Source organism: Gavia stellata, chromosome 25 (assembly GCF_030936135.1).
Source record: "Gavia stellata isolate bGavSte3 chromosome 25, bGavSte3.hap2, whole genome shotgun sequence".
In the NCBI taxonomy this organism is placed as follows: domain Eukaryota; kingdom Metazoa; phylum Chordata; class Aves; order Gaviiformes; family Gaviidae; genus Gavia; species Gavia stellata.
Window position 1 is genome coordinate 9,417,312 of NC_082618.1, and position 27,494 is coordinate 9,444,805.

A 27,494-nucleotide genomic window follows, 5' to 3' on the forward strand; every position below is an offset into this window, starting at 1 on the left:
GCTCCCGGCCCGGGAAGCAGGCGAGAGGTGCCAAGCCGGCAGCGCAGGGGAGCAGCCTCCGCCCGCGGGGAGGTGCGGCCAGCGCCGGTCCCCGCCGTTGTGGCAGCAGCAGCGCTGAAGACCGGTTAAGGCCCGAGCCCTGGTGCTTTCTCCGGGGAACGTGCAGCTGTTGGGGTTCAAGGCAAAAAGCTTTGCGCTCAGTTTCTCAGGGCCGACGACAGGTTTCGGGAGTAGGCGCAGGCACGGCAGCGCTGGGCAGAACCTGGCTGCGGGGACGGAGTTCCACCTCTGCCCTGGCTTCGGGCGCGGCAAGGCAGCGGGCCCCAAGGCTGCAGCACTCGGCGCAATCTTGGATGGCGTTGTTTTCCCACTAACCGCTATCTTCAATTGTTTTAACCAGGTTTCACTAATAAATGAAGTCTTTCATGCTGTCGAAGGCAGTTAGAGTAAGGGTGGAGTCTTGTATTGAAAGTGATCGATTTGATTAAGTCTAAATGCTTAAATATTAAATCAGTTTGTGAAATGATAGCAACCTTGTAGGTAAAAGGGGACACTCGGCAGCAGACATCACAAAATCAAGTTATCCCTGCCCTTTCATCTTCGATACGCACCCTATACGCACCTAGAGTTCTTCCCAAAGAACTCTAAATAGACCGACCAGTTCATTGATGAGTTCAGAAATCAGCCTTTCCCTTCCCAAAGCACTAATTTAAATTCCTCTCCTTTGGCAGCCATCGTTTTTCACAAAAAACATAGGAACTAAGTAAAACTTAAGAAACCTTACTCCCTCAAATTAGGCTGAATTAAACATAACAACATGGAACATAAGGGGGGGGGAGGGGGGGAAACTTCAAGCACTGCAACAGAGGTTGTAAACTCTATCCTCAGAGTTTTTCAGGACACCGCCCTGAGCGACCTGGGGTAGCTGGCCCTGCCCTGAGCAGGGGGTTGGACCTCCAGAGGTCCCGTCCAACCTCTGCTGTTCTGTGAGTCTGCAGTTCTGCTGGACTGTAAAAAAAAACAAGTCAGTTCACATCAAAGGAAAATGAAAAGGGTCAGGGACCAGGCTCAGGGGTTAGGGCAGGGCTCAGGGTCAGGAGTCATGTAAACAAAAGCTTAATAAATCTATGGCCTCATCTTAGCTTTCATCATTTATTCAGGAATGCAAGTACAATTAAGTGGTTTGGGTTATTTGTCTTAAAAACCCACTCAGGAATGTAAGCAAGGATATGGAAGTGTCACATGGCTAACAATACTCCTCAAAAATGCATTGACTATAGTCCTATAAATATCCAAGATAAAATACCAACCTCAGTTTTTTAACTCTGCAATTTTAAGTACTATAAATAGAATTTGTATACAGAACCATTAAGAGCTTTCCAGCAGGGGATTTTCAACTCCTAGACACCAGAGAAATACTTGTTAATAATCCAGGAGCTATGACCAAGATGCTTGTGTGTTAAATGAGAATGGACTGAGCTTTCATTTACACAACTAATTTAACATTTCCTTGTTTGTCGAGTTCCACAACAGCAAGTTCTTTCAAGATTCGTATTCTTGAGTCAGTGGCTTTCATATTCATCTTGTTCATCTGTGAAACACTCAATGCTGCTCTGTAAGACAAAAGCAAACTATTTAGCAAAACGGTATCAAACATCAGGTCTGGCAGAAAAAGGCTAAAAAGCACGTATTATTTAATGAATGATTTTTGAGAGCGCTCTGTTAATTCTCGTACTTACTCAGATTGTCATCAATTTTTCTGTGCTACTTCAAATTGAGAACAGTCATTTGCTAATCCAACCTTAGGGTTAGAGAGACGGAATTCCTGGGTTTAAAGCTTCCTTATTTTTAACATCAGCCTGCAAGAAATCCGCAGCGCACATCCCAGAGAGGGGTCAGGGCTGGGGGAGGCCAGAGGGGTTGGTGCGGGGAGGGCTGGGTTCAGGGGTCACGGTTTAGCATCAGGGCTTTGCTTTTCCAGTCTGGATGCAGATTCCGAAAGCTAAAAGGGTTTGGCAGTATGACTGTGTCAGCAAAACTTTCCTGAATAGACCCAGTTTTGGACATCTGTACAGTGAAACCAAAGTGAAAAAATCTGTTTCTGAGGAACCTGACACTCAGTTTTGAAAATTATCAACTCATACAAGCCATTTTTTATACAAATTAGTTTAGGGAGTTTTGTATGATGGCCTAACACTTTGGGGCATGTACCTAACTAAGAAGGGGGTAGGGGAGTACAATGAAGTTATGAAGTTATAATAGAGCAGCGAATGGTTAACGAGCTGTTTTTGTTTAATCTGAAAAGGCTGAATTTCTTCACGGCTTATAAAATTCTTACTAATGAATGGCTTTAAGTCTTACCTGTTCTTATTTACAATGAAGTGGTTAAATAAGTCCCTGTACAAATTGTTCAAGTCTGCTAGTTTAACAGTGCTTCTGATACTCCTTGGTACAGTCGTAAGTATTTCCTCAGTCAATGGTTTGAATTGCGATCCTAAAAAATTAGAAATAGAAGATATTTGTTTCTTCAGAAATTAGGCCAAAGATAGAAAGTACTTTCATTACTCTTTAAGAAACCCCCTAAATGAGTCTAAAGGAAGATTTTCTAGCAGGAGGAAGGAGAGAAGGAAGCTACTCCCTCCAAACTATCATTGTATTTGCAGACCCAGGGAAAAATAATTTAATTTGAGATCTGATGTGGATTAATAAATCTCGTCTGTCAGTAACTAGGGTTTTTTTCTCTTTTCTTTTTTTTTTTTTTTTTAAAAGAACTAGGAAAATTCCTGTCTCTAAGTAGGGATAAATGGATTAAACAAGACCTATTTCTATGGCAAGACTAGTACACCGTGTCTTCCAGACCATAAACACAACAGTATCCACTTCAATCCCATCAAAGGCAAGAAAAACTCCCAGAGACATGGGAACTATATGTGGAATATAACTAAGGACTCACTTGCTTATATTAAAGTCTAAATTCTTCACGTAAAAGCAGTAGTTGCTAGTGCTTGAGAGTAAAACCAGTGAATTTACTGTGCATCATAGGCTCTATGATTTTTAAACAACAGAGCTCAGAAACCATACCCAGGTCTCAGCCTATTCCTATGTACTGTGAGATCTGCCCCTACTGTACTAGGGGTAAAACAGCCCTTACTTGTCAGCCGAAGTTATTCACAATATCTGCCTTTTTCAGAAAGTAAAACAGTTTAATTCATTACTCCCTGAATTCTAGATGGTAACTTGATATGTTTAAATAGCACAGAACTATTAGAGTTCAGTATTAGAGAGGGAAGTCTTGAGGGATTGATACTATTCACAAAATTCACAAAGCTTACTCACTGGGGCTGGGGGGGTGTGGGGGAGATCAGTCAAGGGGAAAAAAATAAAATAAAACAGTGGGAAGATTATTCTTTCAGCGCTTACCTTCAGTTGAGCCAGGGACTCTAGATCCTGAACAAAATGGCTAAAAATAAACAAAAGATAACATCAGGATTTGTTGGAATTTTCTTTAGAAATTACTTTTTACAATTTTATTTCTGCACGAGTAATTACATTTTACCACTGGATAACCAAGGATCTTGCAGCCACTGAAGTCAGCAGCATAATCTTAGGCATTAAACAAACCCTGGTTTCAAATAAAAATAAGTTTAAAACGGATACAGAAAGATTTATATACACATCAGACGAGCCTCTTCAGCTTTCTCCTTTGCATTCCAGCATGGATGTAGCTGAAGGCACTGCGCATGCAGCGAAGGAAAAAGATGGCTTTCCGATTCTCAAGCAACCTTCCGAGGCTGACAGTTCTGACAAGCTGAAGGTAGCAATAACTAACTCTCCTCAGCCAGAAATAGAGCACTGATGAAAAAATCCCAGGGCCTTTCTGACACCTTTCCATTCTTTTTGCCTTTCAGAGAACATCTTCAAAACACTCAGTGACAACATAGGGACTGATCCCAATGAAACTGGCCTCAGTAGCTGTAGGATATAGCTACATTTTGCACTGGGCCTGGTTTATGCCAGCTGTATCGTAAGTGCTTTAGAATTAAATAATGGAAAGACAGAAATTGAGAGCATTTCTCAAGGTAGGAGAAGATATTTGCAAATGACGAGTGAACGAAGCTGCAAGATACTGGATGGCTTTCATGCAAACCAACCCTGGCAATAAAGGGACAGACAGTGAGGCATCCTTTGACAGAAGAGTAGTGAGAAGACATGTAGAAAAAGATAAGGTCAGTAAGATAATTACACTCTATTAACCTTCTTTAATATTTTGCTTTTAATATGAGACCAAATCTTTGCAGATAATTATATTAAAAGTTTGTGCTGAGCAGCTATGGGAGAATATCTGACTTGGTTAAAAAGTATTAGTTTACATTTATGTTCCACTGCATTACAGTTAGAATATACTTATTGTTACTCATATTCAAAAAAATATTTAATATTTTACAGGAAATTAAATTTCTCTCTGTGTTGATACACATTGGTTTGAATCAATTACGTTCTTCACTCCCACCCAAAGGCTCCTTACATAATGTGTTAACAGAACAATAGGATTGACAGGAGCAATCAACTGCATCTCTGAAAAGAAACATAAACATAGCCCAATTAAAAAATAAGGGGAATAAAGTTTTCTGTCAAAGCAAATTTTTTCCTTTGTGGATAATTTAATTGGAACAAATCATATACTTAATCAGTATACAACAAAAATGAAAAGGTTTGTTAGAAACTTTAGTCCCATTTCTGAAAAATTCCATTCAAGAGGTATTAAGTCACAAAACCAGCCCTCCCGACTTCAGTTGAGCTACCCAGGATTAATGGTTTCTGGAATACTGACACTCTGTGGCCTAATTACCTCTTCCACTAGTGATTCTGTTTCTTGAGCAGTTTGGCAGGTTAACTGCTGTGCTGCAGTCTGCTCTTCTTCTGACAGAGGTAAGCGCTAGAAAAAAAAATCAGAGAACTCTGATACTTTCAGTTCCTAGGGTGATGGTATTTACAGAAGAACTCAATGTTTGTGTAGCCCTTTTCTCATGGTAAGTAACAGTAGACTCCTACTTTCCTTCAAATGAAAACAAATTTACAAGCTAAGTACTTCTGAAAAGTCCAACCATAGTATTCCTTTAACATCAACACTATAAATGATTCAATGGAAACAAGATAAATTATTCAATAAAATAATTATTTCACTTAAATACTTACATTTCTCCATAACAGTTTAACCCATCTTTGGTTTAGGAAATATACAAAGTACAAGAAAATCTTTACCTAAAAAGTCTAAATGTAACTCAAGAGACAAGTCTTCCACTTCAACTAATCCAAATACGAAATTATTCTTGGCAGCATATCCTTGGAACACAGGGAGAGAAAATATTTTTTCCTTTGTGACATATAACTACTGTCTTTTAAATCATTATACAGTACATTTTATCTATGAAGACTTACCAGTAACTTGTCTAGAGCTGTTGACAGATTAAACACAATCTTGGGGTGCTGCCGTTAGAACACTAAAGTGAGAGCTGAGATCTGGGAATATGTTTCAGTCACCACCAGTTCTGTCTTTGCCACTAGAGTATCAATTAGCTTTTTTGATCTAAATCATCTTATTTGTAAAGGGACAAAAGAAATGCTTCCACAACCTCTTCGAAACTGTAAAGAAGCAGTGTCTGAAGACCACTTATGAAAATGTGTCATTTGTTGTAGTGTTTTTTTAACAGATAGTCATTATCATAGTGAGAAAAATTTATTTCTTTGCACTATCAGCAATTCCACCACATATGTAACAATTTGTTGTTTTTAACTTACTCACTTTAGACAGTGAAAATACATTTGCCATTTAAAAGCTTTTCTGCCTTTTAAATTTGGTTTCACTAATTTCTTCAAGGTAGCTACTTTTTAAAAAGTCAGTACAGAACTGTGACACAGCTGCGCACAGAGGCATCAATTTCTATGAAACTATTCAAACATGTGTCACACTATTCACACGATTATGGTGTTACTTCAAAACTGAATACCACTAGCTTAACTGTTGAGTGATGAATAGGCTTGTGATTTACAAAAAGAGCTCCAATCTTGCAAACATTTCTTCAGGTAAACAGTCTTCTTATGTTCTAAGAGTCTTCTAAGAGTCTGCACATATAACAGTTTCCAATGGAACTGCTCACGTCTACGTAGAGGTTACACAAATACATGTTCATTTACAGGAGTAAGACCACAGTGATTAAAATGGAAATACTACCTCAAGATCAGTCTGTTGCTGTAATGCCTGAACCGTCTTCATTGTGTTCTCTAGAGCAGCACGGATGCCCCTCATGGATTCTCTCTGCTCTATGGAAACTTTTTCCAGCTGCATACATAACGTTTTATAACGAGATTTCACCACTGAGAGTTCTTCCAAGAGAGCAACTGGATTTTCCTATGTAGAAATTAAAAGTACATTTAAACTATTTAAGAAGAGAAAATTAATGTGGCCACATACCAATTAAAAGTGTCAGCATTAGAGCCACTAAAATATAACATGAAAAGTCCCTTTACAATGAAAAGTATAGCTGTGAGCATCTGTTTCAGCTATACATTTAATTTTTCATAAGCAAAAATGATAGATAGTGTTAATAAAACAGCACAAGTCCATGGTTCCACAACAGATACAGGAGGATTGATTTCTTGTGTTGTTGAATTTTAATGGCTTTTCTGAGTTGGAATAAATTAGGGACTTCTAACTGAAAAGATTATTTTTCCACTATATGTCACAAGATACATGGAGACAAGGACTTATTTATAAAACCCTTTACATGCTGCCATTTTTTGTTTTCCTCTTCCTCTCATCTCTCCTCCAAATCTGAATTTAGTCATTGCTTATTAGCAAGCTTATCTTTGATCTCAGAGCAAGGGTACGTTTTAGCTCAGACTGGAATCTGTCTCTTAAAATTGGGTGTTAACACTACTACTCATTTTTCAAAGCAAAACATGGGAGAATTTCACTATACCAAGAAATCAAGGAAATTTTGTTGGTTTCTGTGCTGAATTCATATTAGGCCAGTTATCTTGATATATGATGCAAGAAATACTTTATAATAAAAAATTAACAACTAGGTAAAAGAACAACCACATATATTTTCGGATTAAAGAAAATTACTCATTTATTACCAACTTCATGCCAAATGCAATAAAATTTATTAATTTAATCTGAAAATACTACCTCTGCTGCTGGATTATCAGGAAGACTTTTCATTATTTCAAACTCCAGTCTATGTTGAATATAATCCAGATCAGATTCTGCCTTCTGGAACTAAAATATTTCAGGTCAGCCACAGTATATTAAAAAACAGAAATTGCAGACAAAACCCAACCATTTGCCTTTCCTGTATTTCAGGAAAGCAGAAGCCAGATGCCTCCGTTTTCAAGGCTCATGTACTATAAAAGTAAGTTTCTATTCCTCCAATCTACTCCATTAGCTAATGTTTGCCAATTACGCTGTCACACTTCTAGCCTGAAAAATACAGAGCAAGAAACTTTCAGACTTAACATAACCATTTTCCTCTCACATGTAAGAATTCCATGTGTGTGTACACAAACACAGTCTTCTATTAATTTTACCCTTTCCATTTGTCTAACCCAAATGACCCAACTGTTCTCTCTGCATCCTGCCATCAGTACCTTTTTCATGCAGCTCCCCAAAATGCATGAAAACATTTCCATCTCTTCCTGTATTACCTTCCATCTCCTGTGCAATGCCAAACCTCTCAAGATGAAGTTTTTAAGTGCACCAAAGAGGTAAGTTATAGCAACAGAAAAGAAAATGCATCTTTTTTCAACTGATCTTCACTGGATGCAGGAGGTATTTGATTTTTTTCTCCTGAGATATTAACATTTTCCATTAGTTTTTAGAGCTTTTTCCTGGCTAGTTGCTTTTCTTTTCAAACGTTAACAGTTCTGTTAGCAAAACTGCAATACTCAGTTATTTACGCAGCAGAGATTATGATAAGTGTTCAGGATCCAAGCATATCAACAGAGATTTTATTATTAATGATATTAGGAATGCATTCTCTCAGATGGTTATAATACCCATAATATATTTTATTATTCCCCAATAAACCAGACTGACAAATAGATAATAAAATTGATGACATCACATTTCTTTCCTTGGGATAAATAAGCCACCAGAGAATTATCTAATTGCCTTGGAAAACAGTCTGCTGATACCATTATTACTTAATTAATTTTACTCTGCAATTTTAATACCTATTAAGGGCTTCTGCTTTAAAGAAATGCAGTTTTCCCAGTTGACAAACAACTCATGAATTTCTTAACGTAATGATTTGGGGATTTTACAGTCACAAAAGAGACTATGATGAAAGCAAGTTAAAAATGCTTGTAACTTACTTAACTCAGTGTGGTTTTCACTATTCATGTTGAGATTAACCCTGAAGTGACCATTACAACATTTTAAAGGATCAAAAGAAGGCTGTATTTGTTAACTGCATCCCAGAGTACTAACTGGCAGTGCAGTAATGGTAGCTAAAGTGCCAAAGTTAAGTAGTCTTTGGGCTACTATCCAGCCTGTAGTCAGGCCTGGATACCAAAAGGATGTTTATGTTTTAAACATCAGCCTCGGGATCCACCTCCAGGAACTACCATTAATACCTTTGAGGATCTGGAACGTCAGGTAGCCTAAAGGAATAGTGTTCGATCCAAGATATTCTACAAGTAAAATCCCCTTTCTGAGGCAGTGAAAATGTATGATCTTTCATATATATGTACACACCTTCAGCAAATTATGAAATAATAGCTTAAGAAAAGGAAAATAAATCTACTAAAGACCTTGAGCATCTATAAATCAAAGGGAAAGCTTTCACCCGTTACTCCCATAACTTACCATCTGCCCAACAAAACTCCTTCCCACGTCTAACCCAGAAACCAGTCATGATAAAATGCAAGAATAAAATGCTTTTTATTACATTATGTATTTTTAAAGAGTTCATGAAGGCGTTTTCCTAACTGCTCAATCGTTTCTCTTTTCCTCCACTAGCGAACATTTTTAGGTTTTCATTTCTAGGGGCAGGCACCCCAAAAAGATAATTTTTTGCTTTTCTCCGACTCCTCCATCTGATTATTAATTATTGGGAAAGCAGACAATGAATATGGGTGGCTTTTAAAATTACCCATGAAACTGTGTTCCTGAAACAGTCAATATTGATAATTTGAGATTTACAGAATAACAAAAAGCCACTAATACCATTCTACTACCATGATTCAAGACATTAAAAATTGAACGTGAAGCTGAATACTTATCCATCACATGGCTATAATTTTAAGATTTATGCTTAATGAAAATCTTAACACAGTTCAGTATCACTGTTTTCTCCTGAAAGTATGCTAACTCTAAAAGAAACAAAAATTATTATCAGCACTTTCAAAGCATGTTTGTAAGCACTGCCATATATTCCTCCTTTATGATCCATTTTTCCTTCGTTTTATAAATATTTATTTCTTGCTGTATTTCAAGAAACATACACCTGCAAAATCTCACCTTAATGTTACAGGTTAGGACCGTTCCTATGAGTAGTATTGTACAACAATCACACAGAAAATGCAGTTTGTGAAATGTAAATTTGCTATTTACTCACAGGCTTAGAAGAAAGAGTTAGAAACTGCGAGGCCAGACTCACGCCATTGCTGCCTGCTCTGCTTTCAGATGCTTTGACAATACTATTGCACTGCTAGCTGTAAAGTACAGTAGTGCAATAAAGTCAGAGCATTCGTTAGCAGCAAGAATTCTGTATGAGTAATCAAGACACTCAAAATATGTATCGGAAAAAATAGGTCGAGTCAGATAGTGGTTTCTGTGGATCATGGAGAATTGGATAAGGTTAATGTTCACCAAGTCCTAATACAAGAACTCACATATTTCAAGGCATTATTATTATTCATAATCTCTGTCATTCCACTGACCAAGAGGGGGGAAAAAAAAAGGAGAAAAACACTCAACAAAATGCTCAAGAGATCGTTCAGAAATTCAAACAATTTGGTGCTCTTAACTGGAAACTACATTTCCAAATTTTTTTATTTCTTAGATTTGCCTCATAGCAAGCAAAGATTCTAAACTGCTATCAGACAGATGTTCTTAAACTGCATTACAGGGAACATTTTCTGGACACCAGAGTTCATTCTTCTTATTTGCAGGTGTTGAACCACTTTAAAATGCACTTAAATACACACTCATTTCTCAACATTGTGGATGTACATTACCACTGGGTTACCACATGGATGTCAGAGCACCATCAAAGTGGGGGTGTATTTCATAAATCTCAATACATTGTTTCTTTTTAACAAAAACAGTAACGTAATATAAAAAGTTTGAGAACTCTTAGGGTTTGAGGGCGCTAAGGTTCTTAACAAAAAGTACAAAGAAACAGAGGAATGGAGTGGAGAGAGATGGATGATTGCTGATGCACACAGAGCAACAACCTGAGTCAACTCCCCACCTATAACATTTCTCTGGAACACACTGTAGGAAGTCAGAATGCTACACAGTGTTCTTTCCTTTTTGTAGGGCACTTATTTCTAAGGAAACACACACACAGAGTTGATAGTATTTGTCATCAAAAGACCAGTTAACACTTCTCCTTGGCAAAAAAACAGAAGACAATGAGTGAAAAAAACCAAAAACTTAGTGGCAATCCCATTTTACAGTTGTTTTGCAAATCACCTTCTGGTCTCAGACAGTGACTTGTGACTATAATAAGAATGAGTAACGTAGATAGTATTGCTGGCCAATGCCCTTTTAACATTGCACTGCTTTTTGTGCATGATCACTAGTAGTACAACATAAAAAGGGCACTGGACAGACACCACTCAAAGGAAAAAGTAGGTCCGCTATACCAAAAATGCAGTGACAGAAATTAACTAAATTGCTCGAATGAAGTACTCTCAGCTCATCTGACAGTATCCATTTGTTATAAAATTTTACTAAATGGATGTCCACAAAGTTTCTTTCAGTGCAGACTGCTGAAGGGCATACTGGAAGGCACTAGCTCAGTATGTGAAGTCCTGAGCATTAAAGGTTAATGAAATGGTCGTTGTACAGAAGGATACATTTATCACCAGCAACTACCATGTACTGTATTTGCATTACAGGCCTGACTCGCTGTCTGTTGAAGCTGTTGGAAAGATCTCCAGCCCCTGCTGACTTCAATGAACGCTGGTGTAGCACAGTCTCAGGTGCCTAAGTCCTAAAATACAGCACCCGGTATTCTTATTTTAATTGTTAATAAGTCAGCTTTACAATCTTTTGCGTAATTAATCTCATCCTAGATTGTAGATGTTATGGTTCATTCAGCTCTTCTTGTTACTGTACTTTGAGCAATAGTCTCAAATAACCATCAATTACCTGGTATTTTCAGACACATTGTTCTTTTTAAGCTCCTACAAATTAGTTTATCCCTGGTTCTGTGAGACTACAATGAAGCTTTCCATGAAATGCATGTCAAAACCTCTGGGGAAATAAGAAGTGTTATTTTATCACACTTCTGTGGAGAGAGCTGACTTCACAGGAAATCCAGGAAGAAGAAACAATGAGCAGAAGGAAAAGCAAGAGACACAAAGCTGCGATATGCGAGACATAGTTGCCAATGTACATATTCTGATTAACTTAAAGAATGACAAAGAGAAACATTGCACTTTTGAACGATGTCTGTATACAGGAAATTAATACATTAAATTGTTCGAGGTGTATTTTCTTAAAAAAAAAAGAAGAAAACGAAACAGGTGAAGATGCAACTGCCTCATGCCACCCAGCAGTGTTAATGGAAGAAGGCAGCCAGGCATACCATCTTCCATCTTCTGCTAGAAGAAATTAACAGAAGAATCGAACAGAAAAATGTAGGACTAACAGGGTGAAATCAAAATCAATTTGGTTTAAAATGGATTACCCAAAGATTTGGCATAATTAGAATGGGGTGAAAGACCAAGCCATAACCTCAAAATCTTTGGAAGTTGTTACGCACCATCTGTGCAGATAATTGACCCTAACGAGCTGTCCACCTTGAAATTAATTGTGCAATGATCATTTTGGTCTACTCATAAAGTAGATCATAAGACAGTGACCCATTGCTATCTTGTTCCATTACTATATGTAAAAGTCCCTGTTAACTTTAAGGGGGCCAAAATACCTCTCTGCCTATTTACATGTCCTAAAATGAGAATCACTTTAAAGTAAGACTTTCAAAAAACAGATAAATAAACCACAACATTAAACAAATAAAAAAATATCAACATCTAACCTAGGTATCTCTAAACAGATTTCTAAATTATTATTTCTAAACCAGGCTTTAAAAAAAATAAAATATTAGTACTAACAAAAGATACAGGGAGATCAAGCTTACACTATGGGCAAGGCTGAGGTTTTGAATTTGAAATTAGAACAACTTCAGAGCTCTGAAAGAATGTAGTATGTCACTGAATTAAAATACTCTCTATTATTACCACTCTATTCAGTATGACGACTGCAGTTCAGTAGCCAAAGGAGAGCAAAAATAACCCCACCTTCTCAAAAGCATGGTTTCTTCAAAGAGAAAAACCAAAACACACCATCTTGTTTTTAAAGTGGAGTAAAACTGAGAGCGAGACAGGATAGTTTGAATTCTCTGATCTTTCAACTAATGCAGGTATTTTGGCATTTATTCGAATTGTTACTTTTTATTTCTTAACAGAAATAGTATTGTAGCTTAAAATATTCAGTCAGAAGCGTCTTACTGTTATAATGACGTGCAGGTCACTCAATGAGGTGACAAAGGCATGTTAGCGGAACAAGCCCACATTTAGACAACTTTCAGCCAGTTGTTTCCTTCCAAACAGCAAACACTTTCCCATTGTTCCTAATGCTTTAAGGGAAACATTATGCTGGTGCTGGAGAAAAGTGACTGAAGGAGCAATAAAGTAAGTAAAAGTAAACTTAAGAAGTTTAAACATGGGGCATTAAGTAGCACACCAATTTTGTGTATTAGAGTCTAGCACTCATTAGGTTAAGGGACAATGTGGATATACAATATTCCCCACCATGTTCTCCCAGTGTTCCTCCTATTCTTAATTTCTCTCGAATAATCCACTTTGGTGATGTTGCCGTGTACAGGTAAGAAGTAGGAGACTATTAAAGTAATTTTTATTTATTTCTTAATGAGAACTTGAAACCAAGATTGCCAGAGGAGGAAAAAAACGAAAGACAAATCTATTGTATTGTTTGTCTTTGTATTGAATAATGTACTTTTTTCTCCATGAGGACACTTGGGGTTTATCAATTAAGGTACCTAACACTGCTGCTAGGACAGTTAAAATTACAAAAATTTCTAAGCAAAAACCAAAGGAGTATCATATTTTGGAGAACTATGTCAATACAAGCATTTATGTAAGGACCGAGGAATAGAAATTATATTATCTATTAAGCATTTGGATGCATAAAATATTTTTAAAGCATTTTAACTCAAAAGTGTAAACAAGATCACATTATACAGAAACAAAAATGAAGATCAAAATTTGAAGGATGCCTCAAGGAACTTGGCTGTTTGAAGAGACAATTTTCCAGTGCCTCTCAGTATGTGAAAGCACAGCATAGCTTTTTTTTTTTTGCCTTTTTTTTTTTTTCCGCTTTTCCATAAGCGGGGCAGGCAGCAAGGCGGCTATCCCATGAGGTAGCTCACTCTTGCATTCAGGGGCTGGCCCAAAGAGTGCTGAGACGAAGTTAAACGCTGTGAAGAACTACGCGAACTCGAATGGCTGAAGGAAAAGCCACCTCTTCCTCAGGACTGGACACAGCCGAGACCCCGCAAAGAAAGAAGGGCTGAACGGGCCGGTGCCCTCCTCCCGAGCCGCCGGCGGGCGGGCGGCCCGGCCCCCACACGCCCCTCTCCTCAGGGCGAGCGGCCCGGCCCCGCAGCGCCCACCCGCGGCGAGGCGATGGGGGGGGGGTGGGGGGTGTGTGTGCTCCCGGGCTCCTCTCCCGCTGCCAGCCCCGCGGACCTGCCCCGCTCTACCGGCCCCGTCCGCCCGGGCAGAGGAGAAGCGGAGTCCGAGGCGCGGCCCCACCGCGGCCCCCGGCGGGAAGCCATCCCGCCTCACCGCCCTGCTCCCCCCCCGCGCTGCCGGCGCGAATGAAACAGCCCAGCCAGCCCCTCCTCCCCGGACACCCCCGCAAGGAAAATGGCCCAGCCCAGGTGAGAGCTCCACCCTCACCACCACCACCCCCCCCGCTGAGAAAAAATGGACTAGTCCGAGAGCGCGCTGCTCTACATCGCGCTCCCCCCCCGCCCCCCCCCCGCGACGGGGAAATGACACGGACCGGACCGGTCCCGTCCGACCACGCCCCTCAACGGCCCCGTTTTCCCCGCCACGGAGAGCGATAAACGCGCCCGGGACTACGAGGAACCCGCCCCCCCCCCCCCCCCCCAGGTGAGGAGGAAATGGCCGGGCCCTGCCCCCGCGCTGAGGGGGTGAATGGAGCGGCACCATCAAGCCCCACCCCGCTCGGGGAGGCGGGGGGGGGTGGTGGCAGAATGGACCGGCCCGGCCGAACTCGCCTGACCCGAACGGCGGGCGGCGGTCGCCCCGTCGAGGGCCGCGCGGGCTCCGCTCAGGGCCCGGATGGGGCGCGGGCGCGGCTGGGGGCGCGAGGGGAGAGCGGCCGCTCTCCCCTCGCGCCCCCAGCCGCGCCCGCGCCCCCCTTTCCCTCCCTCAGGCGGTAGCCCTGTGCCCTCCGAGGCGCTCCCGCCGCCGCCCCGCCACCTCCCGGCCCGGCCGCCCCTCAGCCCGGCCGCCGCCCGCGCCGCCTGGACTCACCATGGTCTCGAGCCTGGTAACCGCCGTCTCCATGTTGAATAGTTGACATTCCTCAGGCGGCGGCGGGGAGATACCCACCCCCCGCTCCGCAGGATGGGAGAGTCGGCAGTCCCCATTGGGCAGCTGTCACTCGCCGCTCGTCTCCCATTGGCTCGCCGCTGACAGAGGGCGCTCGCTATTGGGTCGGGAAGAATGTAAACCCTCTCCGAGGTAGGGGGGAGCCCATTGGTTGGTAGAAAAGCTGCAGCCAGCGATTGGCTGGGTGGGGGGGCGCCGCGAGCCGCTATTGGTCCAGAGTGGAATCTAGCGGTGATTGGCTGGAGTAGGGAATGCAGCGCTGCAATTGGCGGGAAGGGGAGCGGTCGATTAGCTGTGGTCCGTCTCCGGCGGGGCGGGGGAGCGCTGGTCACCTCCTCCGGTTCCCTCCGGCGGGCCGGTGCTCCCTCACCTTTCAACTCGATTGGCCTTTCCCAGCGGAGCGGTGTCCCATAGCTGATTGGCGGGGCTGAAAAACCTTTATCCAATGGCGGGGCGGATCTCCTCAGTGCGCCCCAGGATGGGGCGGAGCAGCCCCAGCCCCGCGATTGGCCCTTCGCCGCTCCCGTCGAGCTCGGGCCCGCGTCCGTCCAGCGGCCAATCAGCGGGCGGCTAGCACGGGCTGCGGGCGGGGGAGGGCAGAGAGCGGCGCTCCCATTGGCTGCGCGCGGCGCGGGGAGCGGTTTGAATCGGCGGCGGCGGCGGGCGGGGAGGTGAGTGGCGGCTGAGGGGGCGCTGAGGGGCGGGCGGGGGGACAAGGCGGCTCCGTGTCCTCGGTCACCCGTGACACCCCACCGCCTGCCACCCCCGCCTCAGGTGGGGCGGTTGTGTGTGAGGAACCGGCCGCTCCCCGGTGCGGGCTCCGCAGATGAGCGGGGCTGGCCCCGCGCAGGAGCGGGGAGGCTGCCTGGGCGCTGTGGGGGTCGGGGAGGCCCGGGGCCCTCTTTCTGTGGTTTTCCTATGTCTTTTGCCGACGTTCCCCACAAACGTAATTTTCCCAAAACGCAACATTTGTCACTTGAGGATAGAGAAAAGCTGTCAGCCAAAGCCCATATAATATGGTACTCTTTCCCTGGTTCGCTCCTCTCGTGTACAAACACATCCCAGTGGATCACAGGAACTTAGGAGAAGGATGCATTTTTTATCAGTTGTATGTGGTGCTTCTAGCAAGACACCTGTGAATAACTTTTGAGTGGATTTTTGAGGTGCAGTCCGTGTTCTTCCCTACCTATCTGGCGATAGCTCTGTCGCCGCGTGAAAGTGGATATTTTTCTATACATTAATTTTAAATCTGTCTTTAACAGTAATGGCAAAGTATAAGAAACGCCGACGAAAACAGAGAGCCAGAGCAAAATTCTTACTGGAAAAAAAAGGAGGTGCTGGTAACCCCCAGGGCTCGGGTTGCCCTTCTCCACGGTAAGAGGCTCAGTTGGAACTTTTCCTTTTAACTCAATTTCTGGGTCCACTGTTTGCTCCTGACGGTTTGTGCAACTGAGGTAATGGAATTGTGTTTGGAGCCTATCTGCATCCTGGCATGGATGCAGCGGAATTGTTTCATCTTGTGTATCTTCTAGTATTCTTATCTTTTGTTAACTTTAACATGCAGGAAAAGCAATTTGGATAAAAATGTATTCCAAATATGAATATTTTTTTCCCCCTTTCTCAAAGTGTATCTTGGTCTTTCCTGGTCTCTGTGCTCATGTTGACACTGTTGTCACCTGCTCTTGCTGGTACTTAACATTTCCAGATAATTGGTGACAGTTAACCTTTTTAAAGGCTGAAATTATAGACATAATTATGACCTCATTCTGAAATGTTCTGTCCCAGGTCAACAGGAGATCTTCCTCTGAACACGTCATCTGTCCCGAGCCATCTGTCCTCACTCTGGTCATTAGCCTTGCCCAGTGTAAAAAGTGTAGTAAAACCCTTTACAACAACAGCATCATTTTTGTATTGTTGGTGCCAGAACACGGTTGCACAGGTATGTTTTCTGCTTCTCTATTTTTGCCAATGTGTGAGGTTGTTCTTAGCGCTCAGACACAGGATATACAGTCAGATTTGAGAACTAAGCTGTAATTTAGTTACATCTATTGAAATAGCTAAAGTATATTCTGTGTTTACTGTTGAAGCAATAAGTATGAGAAGGGTGTCAAGGCCAATGTGGGCATTAAATGCATACGTGAAATTGTAGGGTTTTTTATTGCAGTATCAGGAGGATTTGCAGTGACAGAGGGTGCAGTGTTTCTTTCATAGCAGAAATGATTGTGTGAATTTTTCAGGTCAAATGTGAATTCTACTTTAGAATTCGTAGATAAACTTTTTTTGGAGAAAGTCACTCCTTGGGTTCCTGCCATGGAAACATTTGGTGAAATTTTGTATCTTTGTGTTGTGCCTTTCCATTGACTATGATGAGAAGACCTTGCAATAGAACTTTCAGTAGTAATCATAGCCCTGCCTCTGGAAACATATCTTGGTGAAAACGCTTATCTGGTTTCTTTTTATGCTTAGAGTTTTAAGGTGGTTAAAGACACCGTATTTCCATCACAAATCTACTTAAGGGAGCTAAATACCTTCAGAGAGCAGCTGGAAAAGTTGGAAACTGAATTTTCCAGACTACAAGGAACACTCCAGGTCAGTCTCAATCCCAGTGAAGCAGGGTAATGTTTGCTTGTGTAAGCATGTAAGGAACTGCGGTCAGTGCAGATAAACTGAAATCTTAAGAGCTTCTCATTGGGCAGTGTTTCACCTCTTCTTTGCATTCAACATTACTAAACTGTGGTTACTTCATAGCTAGAGGGAACTGGTTTGCTGGCGAGCCTCCTAAGAGGCCTTTTATGTCTTTCTGGATCAACTGAAGCCAGAACCTTTGTCTTCTAAAAGTCCATCTACTTTTGCCAGTGGATTTAATATTCTCTTATTTACTTGTATTATTTTCAGATGAATGGAATTGCAGCCTTCTCTTCAGAAAATTCTCTTTGTCAAATGTGTAACAAACCAGTTCTGGGTGCTCCTGGACAAATGCAGATGGGCCCGCCATCATTAGTATCCAGGCCTTCCGCAATGCAGCCGCAGCCTGTATCTGCGCCCCCTCCTCCTCCACCGCCACCACCACTCCCGCCACCAAAACTGCCTCCAGCACCTCTCCTCCTCAAACGGGGCAACGGCTCTAAAGCACTTCTGGTAGGGAGTAAGAAGGTTCCTCTGTTTCTTCGCTTATGGCTGGGTTCTTCAGGCCTGGTTTCATCAGGAACGTGTGTCTTTTGTGAAAGCTCAGTCACTTGCCGATCCTAATTTCCCTTCCAAACGCCTTTGTTTTCAGGCACCATCACTGAAAAAAGATGAGCCAATGCAGATCACTCTCAAAGATCTCCTGAATGTTAAACTGAAGAAGACGGACAGCAACCGGAGAATGGACAAGGTAAACTGGAGGGCACATGGATGAATGGATGATTGTGTATTGGGGCAAACTGCATGCTGGAACTGGTGTATTTCCTGCAATGCTTGTCTTAGCCCCTCATAGAATATTTTCAAGAAACTAATTCTTCCAAAAACCCAGTGATCAGCTTTACGTAATCCTTCTAATTCTGCATGTGGGCATTTGAAGTGAAGAAATTGTCTAACTCCTGTCCTGCATGCCAGCTGAGATTGTCCTAATTTCAGAGAAAGCATGGAGCTTTCATGTAGCTTTACGTCTGTGTTATCAACAGATTTTGCCCAGCTGAAATCTTGTTTGTGGAAGTTTTTTTTAGTAAATCTATTTTTGTCCAAGGCACATTAAAATCTTAATGATTCGAAAAAGCATAAAAGCTATGGACCACAGAAGTCTTTCTGAGTATAAATATTAAAAAGATTTAAGATCAGTGAGGCCTTCTAAAGTTTTATTTGTGGTAACATTTCTTTTCTCGCTTTAGGCAGACTCGCCAGTGAAGACACGCAGGGCATTAATTACAGTCTCAGATCTACAGAGTGTTAGTCTGAGACCTAAATCCAAGCCATCAGCTCACATTACAAACTCCTTAATGTAAGACGCTTTCTTCCTTTCTTTGATATTAGATTTTTCTGTTCTAAACAGTGATTAACGTTGTTTACAGAGTGGAAAATATTTTAACAATCTGTTTTGTTCTTTCAGTACCCCTCCTAAAAATCAGTTAGATCTTCGAAAACATCTGAAGAAAGTCAATATACAAAGGTAAGTTCCTTTCTATTCTCTAGTTTTGTTTTTCTAGAAAAAAATAGATAACTAATCATAATTCCCCTTGTTCCCAATCTTTTCAGAAGTCCCGGTGGCACTCCGCTAAATAGTAAAGAAAACATTGAATGTGGGTCTGGGTTGACACCAATAATGACACAGGCACTGCGGCGCAAATTTCAGGCAAGTCATGATGTGTCTCTCTTTTTGGAACGATAAACTGGCTTTAAAATCCACAGAATTTCATACTCTTTTTTTTTCCCTACAGTGCAGTGCCGTTGGTATGTATTACATGAGTTACATTCTCTCTATAATCCTCGTCCAAAAGCGCTAAGTAGCCACAAATAAGGGCGCTTGTTTTACTGATTCCCATTTTAATGGTAAGGAAACTGCAGAATGGAAATGCCACCACCCGTCTTTCAGCAGGTTATTTGACAATGCTAAGAGGAAAAGTTGCTTTTTTGATGGCGGTTCTAGTGCCTCAATGCGACCTCTGACATCTTAGTTCCAGTTTGCAGGAGAGCAAAATCTGAGGGTTAATAATGTCTTTTATTTTTTGCTGTGTCTGTTTTCTTTTATGGGTGCCAGTTAAGAATTACATTGTGTTTTATCTGAGGCATAATTAGCACTATGTTCATCTTCCAAGATCTGACCCTTTTCTTATTTTGACAGATGGCTCATCCAAAGAGTCCCTCGCCAGCCCGGTTAAGTGCGGCACACAGCTTTGATGAACAAAAATAGGTTTATGGAACAACGTGGGTTTCGTTTGTGGTCAGGAAGCCACTCGAATCCCACTTTAATCTCACTCGGGCATATGTATTTGTAAGTAAATCTAGTGTGTACGAGAACGGGGCATTATGAAACCCCATTAGCAGATTTCTGCTTTTTAAAGTCAGCATCTTTCTCATGTGTGTCAATCTGGTTGCATCTTCTCTGTCAATGGAAAAAAACCCAATGACGTTTCCCAAGTCTTCTGCTACCTGGCTGCTGCTGAAGTGGGGACTATTATGTTCCAAGCACTGGTGCTCCTTGTAATACAAATATGTGTGTATTTGCTACAATTCAGTATTGTTTTTACTTTTTTTTTTAACAAAAAAGATCTTGACGGCAATCCTACAGGCTCAAAGAAACGCAGCGGTTGAGCACTCTAAGGTTATTAAAGTGCAAGGCTGCAAGTTTCCACGAACAATTCAATTACGTGGGTAAGAACGTATGAAGCACTGGCAGCAGGTACCGCTTTTGGCTGGTGTCACATCACCTAGCAGGTTAAAAGCCTGCACTGCTTAAAGACACGTAGCCGAAAGCCTCCTCGAGTTTGCGGCCAAGTCGACCCAGAGCTGCAGCAGTGGACAGGCGCTGCGCCTGTGCCGTGGCTCCCGGTCTGGACAAGGGCCTGCTTTCACCAGCCGCTGAAGCCGCTTTCCAGCGAGATGAGGGTAGAGCGTGACTTCTCGTGGCACGGCAGTGACCCGGCATCCTGGCGTCGCCTGTCGGAGCACGATCCCCCCAGCCTGCCCCGTGCCGTCTGGGGGAACCGCGGCACCGCAGCACTGAACACCTGGCCTCTGCGGGGACGCGGGATTCCCACGACTGAGGACGTGCTGTCTCATACTCCGCTACTGCGCTGTCCCGTTGCTCCCGGCCCATGGCAACGCGCTGCCGCGGTGCGTCTCTGGCGGCCCCCGAGGCCGCAGCGATGACTCCCGCTGCGCTCACCCGAAGCCGGCTCCCCCGAGGCGGGACCGCGCATGCGCGGGGGCCCGGGCGCCGCCGCTTCCGGGCGGGCGCGGGGCCGGCGGAGCGGGGCCATGCCGCTGCCGGCGGGGCTGCCCGGAGCGGCGGCGGGAGCCACGGGGGCGGCCGTGGGGCCCGTGAGTTTGCGGGAGCTGCTGCTGGCCGCCACGGCCGCCGCCGAGGGGGGCGGCGCGGCGGCGGGGCCGGGCGCGGCGGCGTCCGCCGGCGATGAGGAGGTGTGCGTGGTGGGCATCTTCGGGAAGACGGCGCTGCAGCTGTGCTCGGAGAAGGCGGCCCTGGTGAGCACCGTGTGCGACCGGCAGGTCTTCCCCCTCTTCGAGCAGCAGGACCCCGAGCTGGCGGACGGCGCCCCGGGGCAGGAGGGCGAGCCGGCGGCCAAGGACTACAACCAGCTGCAGGCCTACTACAGCCAGGAGAGCCGGGTGCTGTACCTGGTGCTCACCTCCATCTGCGACACGCCGCAGCTGCTGCGGGCCTGCGGGGACCTGGCGGCGGCCGAGAGCAGGGAGGCCGGGCCCGGCCACCCCTCCGGCGGCCCGGCCCCGCTGCCTCACGCCGAGGCCCACGAGTTCTGGAAGCACCAGGAGAAGCTGCACTGCCTGAGCCTCCTCTACCTCTTCTCCGTCTGCCACATCCTGCTGCTGGTGCACCCCACCTGCTCCTTCGACATCACCTACGACCGCGTCTTCAGGGCGCTGGATGGGCTGCGGCAGAAGGTCCTGCCCTCGCTGAAGGCCGCCATCAAAGACTGCCCGGTCGGCAAGGAGTGGAAGCTCAACTGCAGGCCGTGCCCTCCGCGCCTCCTCTTCCTCTTCCAGCTCAACGGGGCCTTGAAGGTGGATCCCCCCCCAGGCAGGGGCCAGGACCCCTGCGGTCACCTGGAAAAGCCACCCCCCAAGAAGCACTCCCCCAAGAGGAGGTTGCAGCACGCTCTGGAGGACCAGATCTACCGCATCTTCCGCAAGAGCAGGGTGTTGACCAACCAGAGCATCAACTGCCTGTTCACCGTGCCTGCTAACCAGGCTTTCGTGTACATTGTGGCTGGTGGGGCCCAGGACGGAGACGATCCAGTGGCCATGCTTCTCGACCAACTCAGGAGCAACTGCACAATGAGAGAGACTGACTCACTGCTGGCTCCCACCCTGTCCGGACCCAGGAGGTATCAGATGATGCGGCATGGCAGGCAGCAGCTGTCCTTCCATGCAGAGAGCAGCAGCAGCAGCTCCAGCTCCTCTGGGCAGCTTGTGGACTGCACCCTCAAGGAGTTCTTGTGGCAGCACGTGGAGCTGGTGCTCAGCAAGAAGGGCTTTGATGACAGCGTGGGGAGGAATCCGCAGCCCTCTCACTTCGAGCTCCCAACCTACCAGAAGTGGGTTGCTGCAGCTTTAAAACTGTATGAAGTGACCATTGAAGGCAAAGATGATGACCCGACCTCTCTCACTGGGGAACTGAGCTCAAAAATCATGGGCAGCATCAAAGTCTTGGAAGGCTATTTAGATATAGACACCAAGTTCTCTGAAAACCGTTGCCAGAAAGCTCTCCCCATGGCCCACAGCGCCTATCAATCCAACCTGCCCCACAATTACACCATGACGGTCCATAAGAACCAACTGGCACAGGCCTTGCGTGTGTACAGCCAGCACGCCCGCGGCCCGGCCTTTCATAAGTACGCCATGCAGCTTAACGAGGACTGTTACAAGTTCTGGAGCAATGGGCATCAGCTTTGCGAAGAGCGAAGTTTAACTGACCAGCACTGCGTGCATAAGTTTCATCTGCTCCCAAAAGCAGGTAAAGAAGCTCACTTGTTTCATGGTTTAATTTTGTATCTGCTTTAAAATGTCTAGTCTTAGGCTGAAAACACAGACTCTCACATGTTTATGGAAGATGAAAGCTTGGCAGCTTTAAAGCTTCATCTTTGTACAGTGGGATTAATTGTAGCAGAGCTGTTGTGCAGGTTTCCTTTATGTTGAGTAATGTTTAGGAGCGAGTCTGCTGTTTGTAGTAACTTTGATTCCGTCTTGCTAATTAGAGACATCACACTGGAGTCCTTCTAAGAAGAGACATGTAAGAGAACAAAAGGTCTCTAGGAAACACAAATTGTCCCCCCTTTTTTTTAAATAACTTGATTGATGTCAATCAAGGAGTAGAAACTACCTGAGATACGTTTATTGCAGGCAGAAGAACTATTTATGCCTTTTAGGAAGAGGTTGTAAAAACAAAGAAGATTCAGTTTAGTGGTATGACTGACGCTGGAACTTTGTATTAAAAGTGGGAAAGGGAGGAAGTTGCTTGACAAACTGGCATTGCTGGCAAATAGCTTTGCATATATATATAGCAAGGAGGAAGCGGTGGATGAAGGGAATTAAAGAATCTCTGGAAATGGTGAGCAATTTGTCTAGGGTTTGGTTGATTTTGCTTTCAGGGGAGAAGCCAGAAGCAGACAGAAACCCTCCAGTTCTGTACCACAACAGCCGGGCTCGTTCCACTGGTGCCTGTAACTGTGGAAGGAAACAAGCTCCTCGGGATGACCCCTTTGATATCAAAGCAGCTAATTATGACTTTTACCAGGTAACTATTGGGTCTCTACTTTTGCTTCAAGCAGTGCTTTTGCTTCATCAAGAAAGTCTGTATTCTGAAGTGACTACAAGTAAGTTTCCTCTTAACCTTATCAACTTGTAAATGTTGCTTGGGGGAGATATTTCTGGGAGCAGAAATGGTTTGCACGATGGCCTGACCAGAGCGGGCAGTTCCAGTCTTCACCAGTGCATGGACGCAGGAGCATCTCTTTACACTTCAAATGCATTGGTTCATGTGAATTTTAAATCCATCGCATCCGTGGGCTGTATTCCCGTCGCTGCTTTGGTTCTCATGTAGCGCAAACCTCTTGAATCTTAATTGTAGCTGTGGAATGTTATGACTCTGAACTCCCTCATCTCAGGGACAGAAGATGGAAAGTTAACCATGTTTTCTTTCTCATAGTTGCTGGAAGAAAAATGCTGTGGGAAACTGGAGCACATCAACTTCCCTGTATTTCAGCCGAGCACACCTGATCCGGCACCTGCGCGGGATGAGTCATCGCCTGCCCCTCTGGAAGGCGAGATTGAGAAACTTAAAGAAAAAGAACCTCAGACTCAGGGAGAAAGCACAGGCCTGAGCTTAGCCCTCAGCCTGGGTCAGTCGACAGGCAGCTTGGGCACTTACCCGCCTGACGCCCAGGGTGGAGGGGACAACGCAGAAAGTCACGGGCAGAGTGGGGACTCCAAAAGTGAGAAAAGGCCAAGCCTGGTAGATCGCCAGGCATCCACTGTCGAGTACCTCCCTGGGATGCTCCATTCGAATTGCCCCAAAGGCCTTTTGCCCAAATTCTCCAGTTGGTCACTGGTTAAGCTGGGGCCTGCTAAGGCTTATAACTTCCACACAGGCTTAGATCAACAAGGCTTTATCCCGGGAACAAACTATTTAATGCCTTGGGACATTGTCATCAGGACGAGAACTGAAGATGAAGGAGACTTAGATACCAATTCCTGGCCTGCGCCAAACAAGGCTGTTCCTGCAAAAAGAAGTGCGGTTGTGATGGGAAGAGGAAGACGGAGAGACGACATAGCTCGAGCTTTTGTAGGATTTGAATATGAAGACGCACGTGGTAGGAGGTTCATGTGTTCGGGGCCTGATAAGGTCATGAAAGTGATGGGAGGGGGGCCGAAAGAATCCGCCATCAAAGCCCTCAATTCTGACATGCCGCTGTACATCCTGTCCTCGACTCAGGGACGAGGACTCAAGCCACATTACGCCCAGTTCATGAGACTCTTTGTGGTGGTTCCTGATGCTCCACTGCAGATCACGTTAACGCCTCAGGTAAGAAATGGAAGAGGGAATCTGGTAACTGCAGAGACAGGGTTGGTTGTTGAAACGTTAATTGCAGGACTGGAAGGCACAAGGGTGATAGGCAAAGGGTGTCAGAGGGAAGCTACAAAAACTGTTTCCAACTCAAACCAACTTCAGTCAAGTTCTCTAAGGCAGTAGCCACGAAAAATACCTGTTTTATAAACAGTTGGGTTTTTTTAAACTTCCAGATTGGCTTATGCCAGCTTTATACATTGTATAAAGTAAGCTTTAAAAAATACTTTATCAAGGATGAATTAATAGCATTCTGTACTGTAACAATTGCTTCTTCTTAAAAAGGTAACAAGTGAGTAATGACTGTGTAAGAGTGAAGTTTTTAAATGTCATAGAGAAAAGCAGTGACTCATTGCTGAGATTAATTATTATTGGTTACCCTTTGAATTTTGGAGGGGAAAAGGTGTTGGTTTTTGTAATTTGAGATTTTTTTCCCATTTTCAAATGTGTATTAAAAAAATGGAGGAAAAGCTCCATTTACAGCTGCTTATTTCTTAAGGTAGTAAAATACGAACAAGTGTATCTTCCTTCAATTACTGCTATATGAAATAATGTGTGCACCTAAGTGCTTATTATTTGTTAGACCATGGCAGGAAAATTGGTGTTCGTTGTATGGTAGTGTGACTGAAAAACAAGTGTGGGCACAAAACGCATCTGTGTGAGTCAGGGGAGGGAGGCGGATTTGGGACTTTTTGTAACCCTTCGAGCTGCTTGGGAAGTGCCCCAAGACTCTTAATGCTGCATCACAAGACAATGGAGTTGGCTTCTTTTATGGGACACCTTCAGCTGCTCGGATGTGGACCTGCTTTGTTTTAGAAGTTAAAGGAAGAATACTGACTGAAACCTGACACCAAAATTTCAATGCTGTTTGCAATTTATCGTGTTATTGTTTGAAACAGAGGCAAGAATGGAAGGTTCAGCATGTGCTGATACTTTATTTTGCTCTTCATTCCCAGCTTACATCTGTATCACAGCTTTTGAGTCCTAAGGGTGTGGTTTTATTTGGAATATCCATTATGCTATGTGTTGTGGGTTCCACACATCAGTTCCTCATGTGAATAAGACTTTCTGAATCTTTTAATACAAATTGTACAAGAGCCCTACTGAATGTTGCTGAAATCCTTGAAAATTCACATTGCATAAGAGTGAGGTAACAGCTCAGGGCTATCTGTGCTACAGTGTTGAGATCCGCTGTTACCGCAGCGTTTACTACTGCCCAAGAGGCAAATGACTGGTGTTTGTATTGTGGATCTACTTGGTAGGACCTAATCTGCGGCCTTAAATTCAGCATCTTCACTGTGATAAAATTGGAAGTTTATGGCTGTCTCACAGTAACAGCACAGTGGTTTCCTGGAGTGTGCCTAAGTGGATAGGAACCTGGTTGTAGGCAAGACTTCCTTGGATTCAGTTTGCTTTTAAGTTTTAGGGGGTTTTTATTCTAACGATGTTTGATTATCTACTTATATTTCCTTTTGATTCAGGTTCAACCCGGGCCACCACCTTGTCCTGTGTTTTACCCTGAGAAGCAGGAAATAACCCTTCCATCTGATGGGCTGTGGGTACTTAGATTTCCTTACGCCTACGTGACAGAACGTGGACCCTGCTTTCCTCCCAAAGAAAGCCAACAATTAATGAGTTACAAAGTTCTCCGAGGAATACTGAAAGCGATTACACAATAAGAATTATTCTGGTAGATTGATTTTTAGTTTAAAAAAGCTTAACTTCAGTCCAAATCATGGATTTTGATTCATGTCTGTTACCCAACAGCTGTCACTGTGATCTAGTGAAGCCCACTGTATTTCACTGGAACACAGTCAGATTGAAAATAAGGTCTGATATCAAAGTGGAGAAAGGAATCAAAGACACCTAAGATTTCCGTTATTGAATTTTCTTATGCAAAAAATAAAAGCTGGTTATCGCAATATACTGAGCCTGTATTACTAGATGTTTTGATGATAGTGCTTTTCTCCATCGTATCTTTCTACATACATATTTAGGAGTATTTAAAAATTAGCATTGCCTCAAATCAAGAGTTTCCTTTGTCATATTGAGGCAATGATGAGCAGAATCTTTTCTCTTTTTCTGAACAAGCTATTTGTATGTAAACAATAGATAATTATGTGGTGATGTGAGAAATAGTTTGTCTTCAATCTTGTCTTTTTCAAAAAAAAAAAAAAAAAAGGGCATTGCAGTTCTTATTTGTATTAACACCATAGCCAGAAACGGGGCTTACCTATATCAAGTTGAAATATTTTACTGTATTTGTATTCATGGATCAGATTTTGTTAAAAGGCTGACTTAATTTCATATTTTGGAACGACAGATCTCTGGAAACTAAACCTGCTGGTAAATTTGTGGAAAATGTAGAGCTGTATAAGCTTGTTCATTGTACGCAGCTGCAGCTTAATTGCCAGTATAGCTTGACTTGTAGTGATTAAATAGACATTTGGTTGCTAAAAGGATGGTTTTGGCCTAGTTTGAATCTCAGCTTGAGGGAGTTTGTGTAATTATACTACACTTTCCAGAAGATGCGCTACACGATGTACTGCAAGGTGGCTTAAATCCTGCGAGCTTCACACGTGGCTGTCGGTGCCAAAAAAGTCACAGTAAATCAACTTCTAACTTGGTGTCGAGGTAAGAGGTATTAGTGGTAGTGGCTGTATGCTGAGACCTAATTTAATATCTGTAATATTTGTTTTTAATTAGCGCACATACAAAATTTAATTTGCCAATTTGCTATAATACTTTAATTATACCGCATGACCGGAGTTGAGACCTGGTTTCTGTTCCGCAT

At 43.6% G+C, this 27,494-nt stretch overlaps 3 protein-coding genes across 5 annotated transcripts; 2 read left to right on the plus strand and 1 right to left on the minus strand.

Annotated features, from left to right (window-relative positions):
• Positions 1-1,133: 1,133 nt before the first annotated feature.
• SKA2 (spindle and kinetochore associated complex subunit 2) lies at positions 1,134-14,917 on the minus strand. 3 transcript variants are annotated; one of them, XM_059829204.1, is made up of 7 exons: positions 14,824-14,917; positions 7,193-7,282; positions 6,233-6,409; positions 4,850-4,936; positions 3,421-3,460; positions 2,362-2,494; positions 1,134-1,613 (listed from the first exon to the last, which is right to left on the minus strand). In XM_059829204.1, the coding sequence occupies exons 1-7, from the start codon at positions 14,854-14,856 to the stop codon at positions 1,487-1,489; spliced, it is 687 nt and encodes a 228-aa protein (XP_059685187.1). In that variant the 5' UTR covers positions 14,857-14,917; the 3' UTR covers positions 1,134-1,486. The 3 variants fall into 3 exon arrangements, with proteins under 3 accessions (XP_059685187.1, XP_059685188.1, XP_059685186.1); XM_059829205.1 differs by lacking the exon at positions 14,824-14,917 and adding an exon at positions 9,621-9,639; XM_059829203.1 differs by lacking the exons at positions 1,134-1,613; positions 2,362-2,494; positions 3,421-3,460 and adding an exon at positions 4,538-4,575 and having other exon boundaries at positions 14,824-14,879.
• Positions 14,918-15,152: 235 nt separating this feature from the next.
• PRR11 (proline rich 11) lies at positions 15,153-19,961 on the plus strand. Its single transcript, XM_059829523.1, has 11 exons — positions 15,153-15,198; positions 15,379-15,576; positions 16,164-16,275; positions 16,687-16,840; positions 17,368-17,490; positions 17,797-18,039; positions 18,179-18,277; positions 18,771-18,880; positions 18,989-19,048; positions 19,135-19,231; positions 19,721-19,961. Exons 1-11 carry the CDS (start codon positions 15,153-15,155, stop codon positions 19,787-19,789), a joined length of 1,311 nt encoding a protein of 436 aa, XP_059685506.1. The 3' UTR covers positions 19,790-19,961.
• A 732-nt stretch (positions 19,962-20,693) lies between these two features.
• Positions 20,694-26,826, plus strand: SMG8 (SMG8 nonsense mediated mRNA decay factor). The gene is made up of 5 exons (XM_059829525.1): positions 20,694-20,784; positions 20,885-22,591; positions 23,226-23,371; positions 23,783-24,658; positions 26,182-26,826. The coding sequence occupies exons 1-5, from the start codon at positions 20,694-20,696 to the stop codon at positions 26,377-26,379; spliced, it is 3,018 nt and encodes a 1,005-aa protein (XP_059685508.1). The 3' UTR covers positions 26,380-26,826.
• Positions 26,827-27,494: the final 668 nt, after the last annotated feature.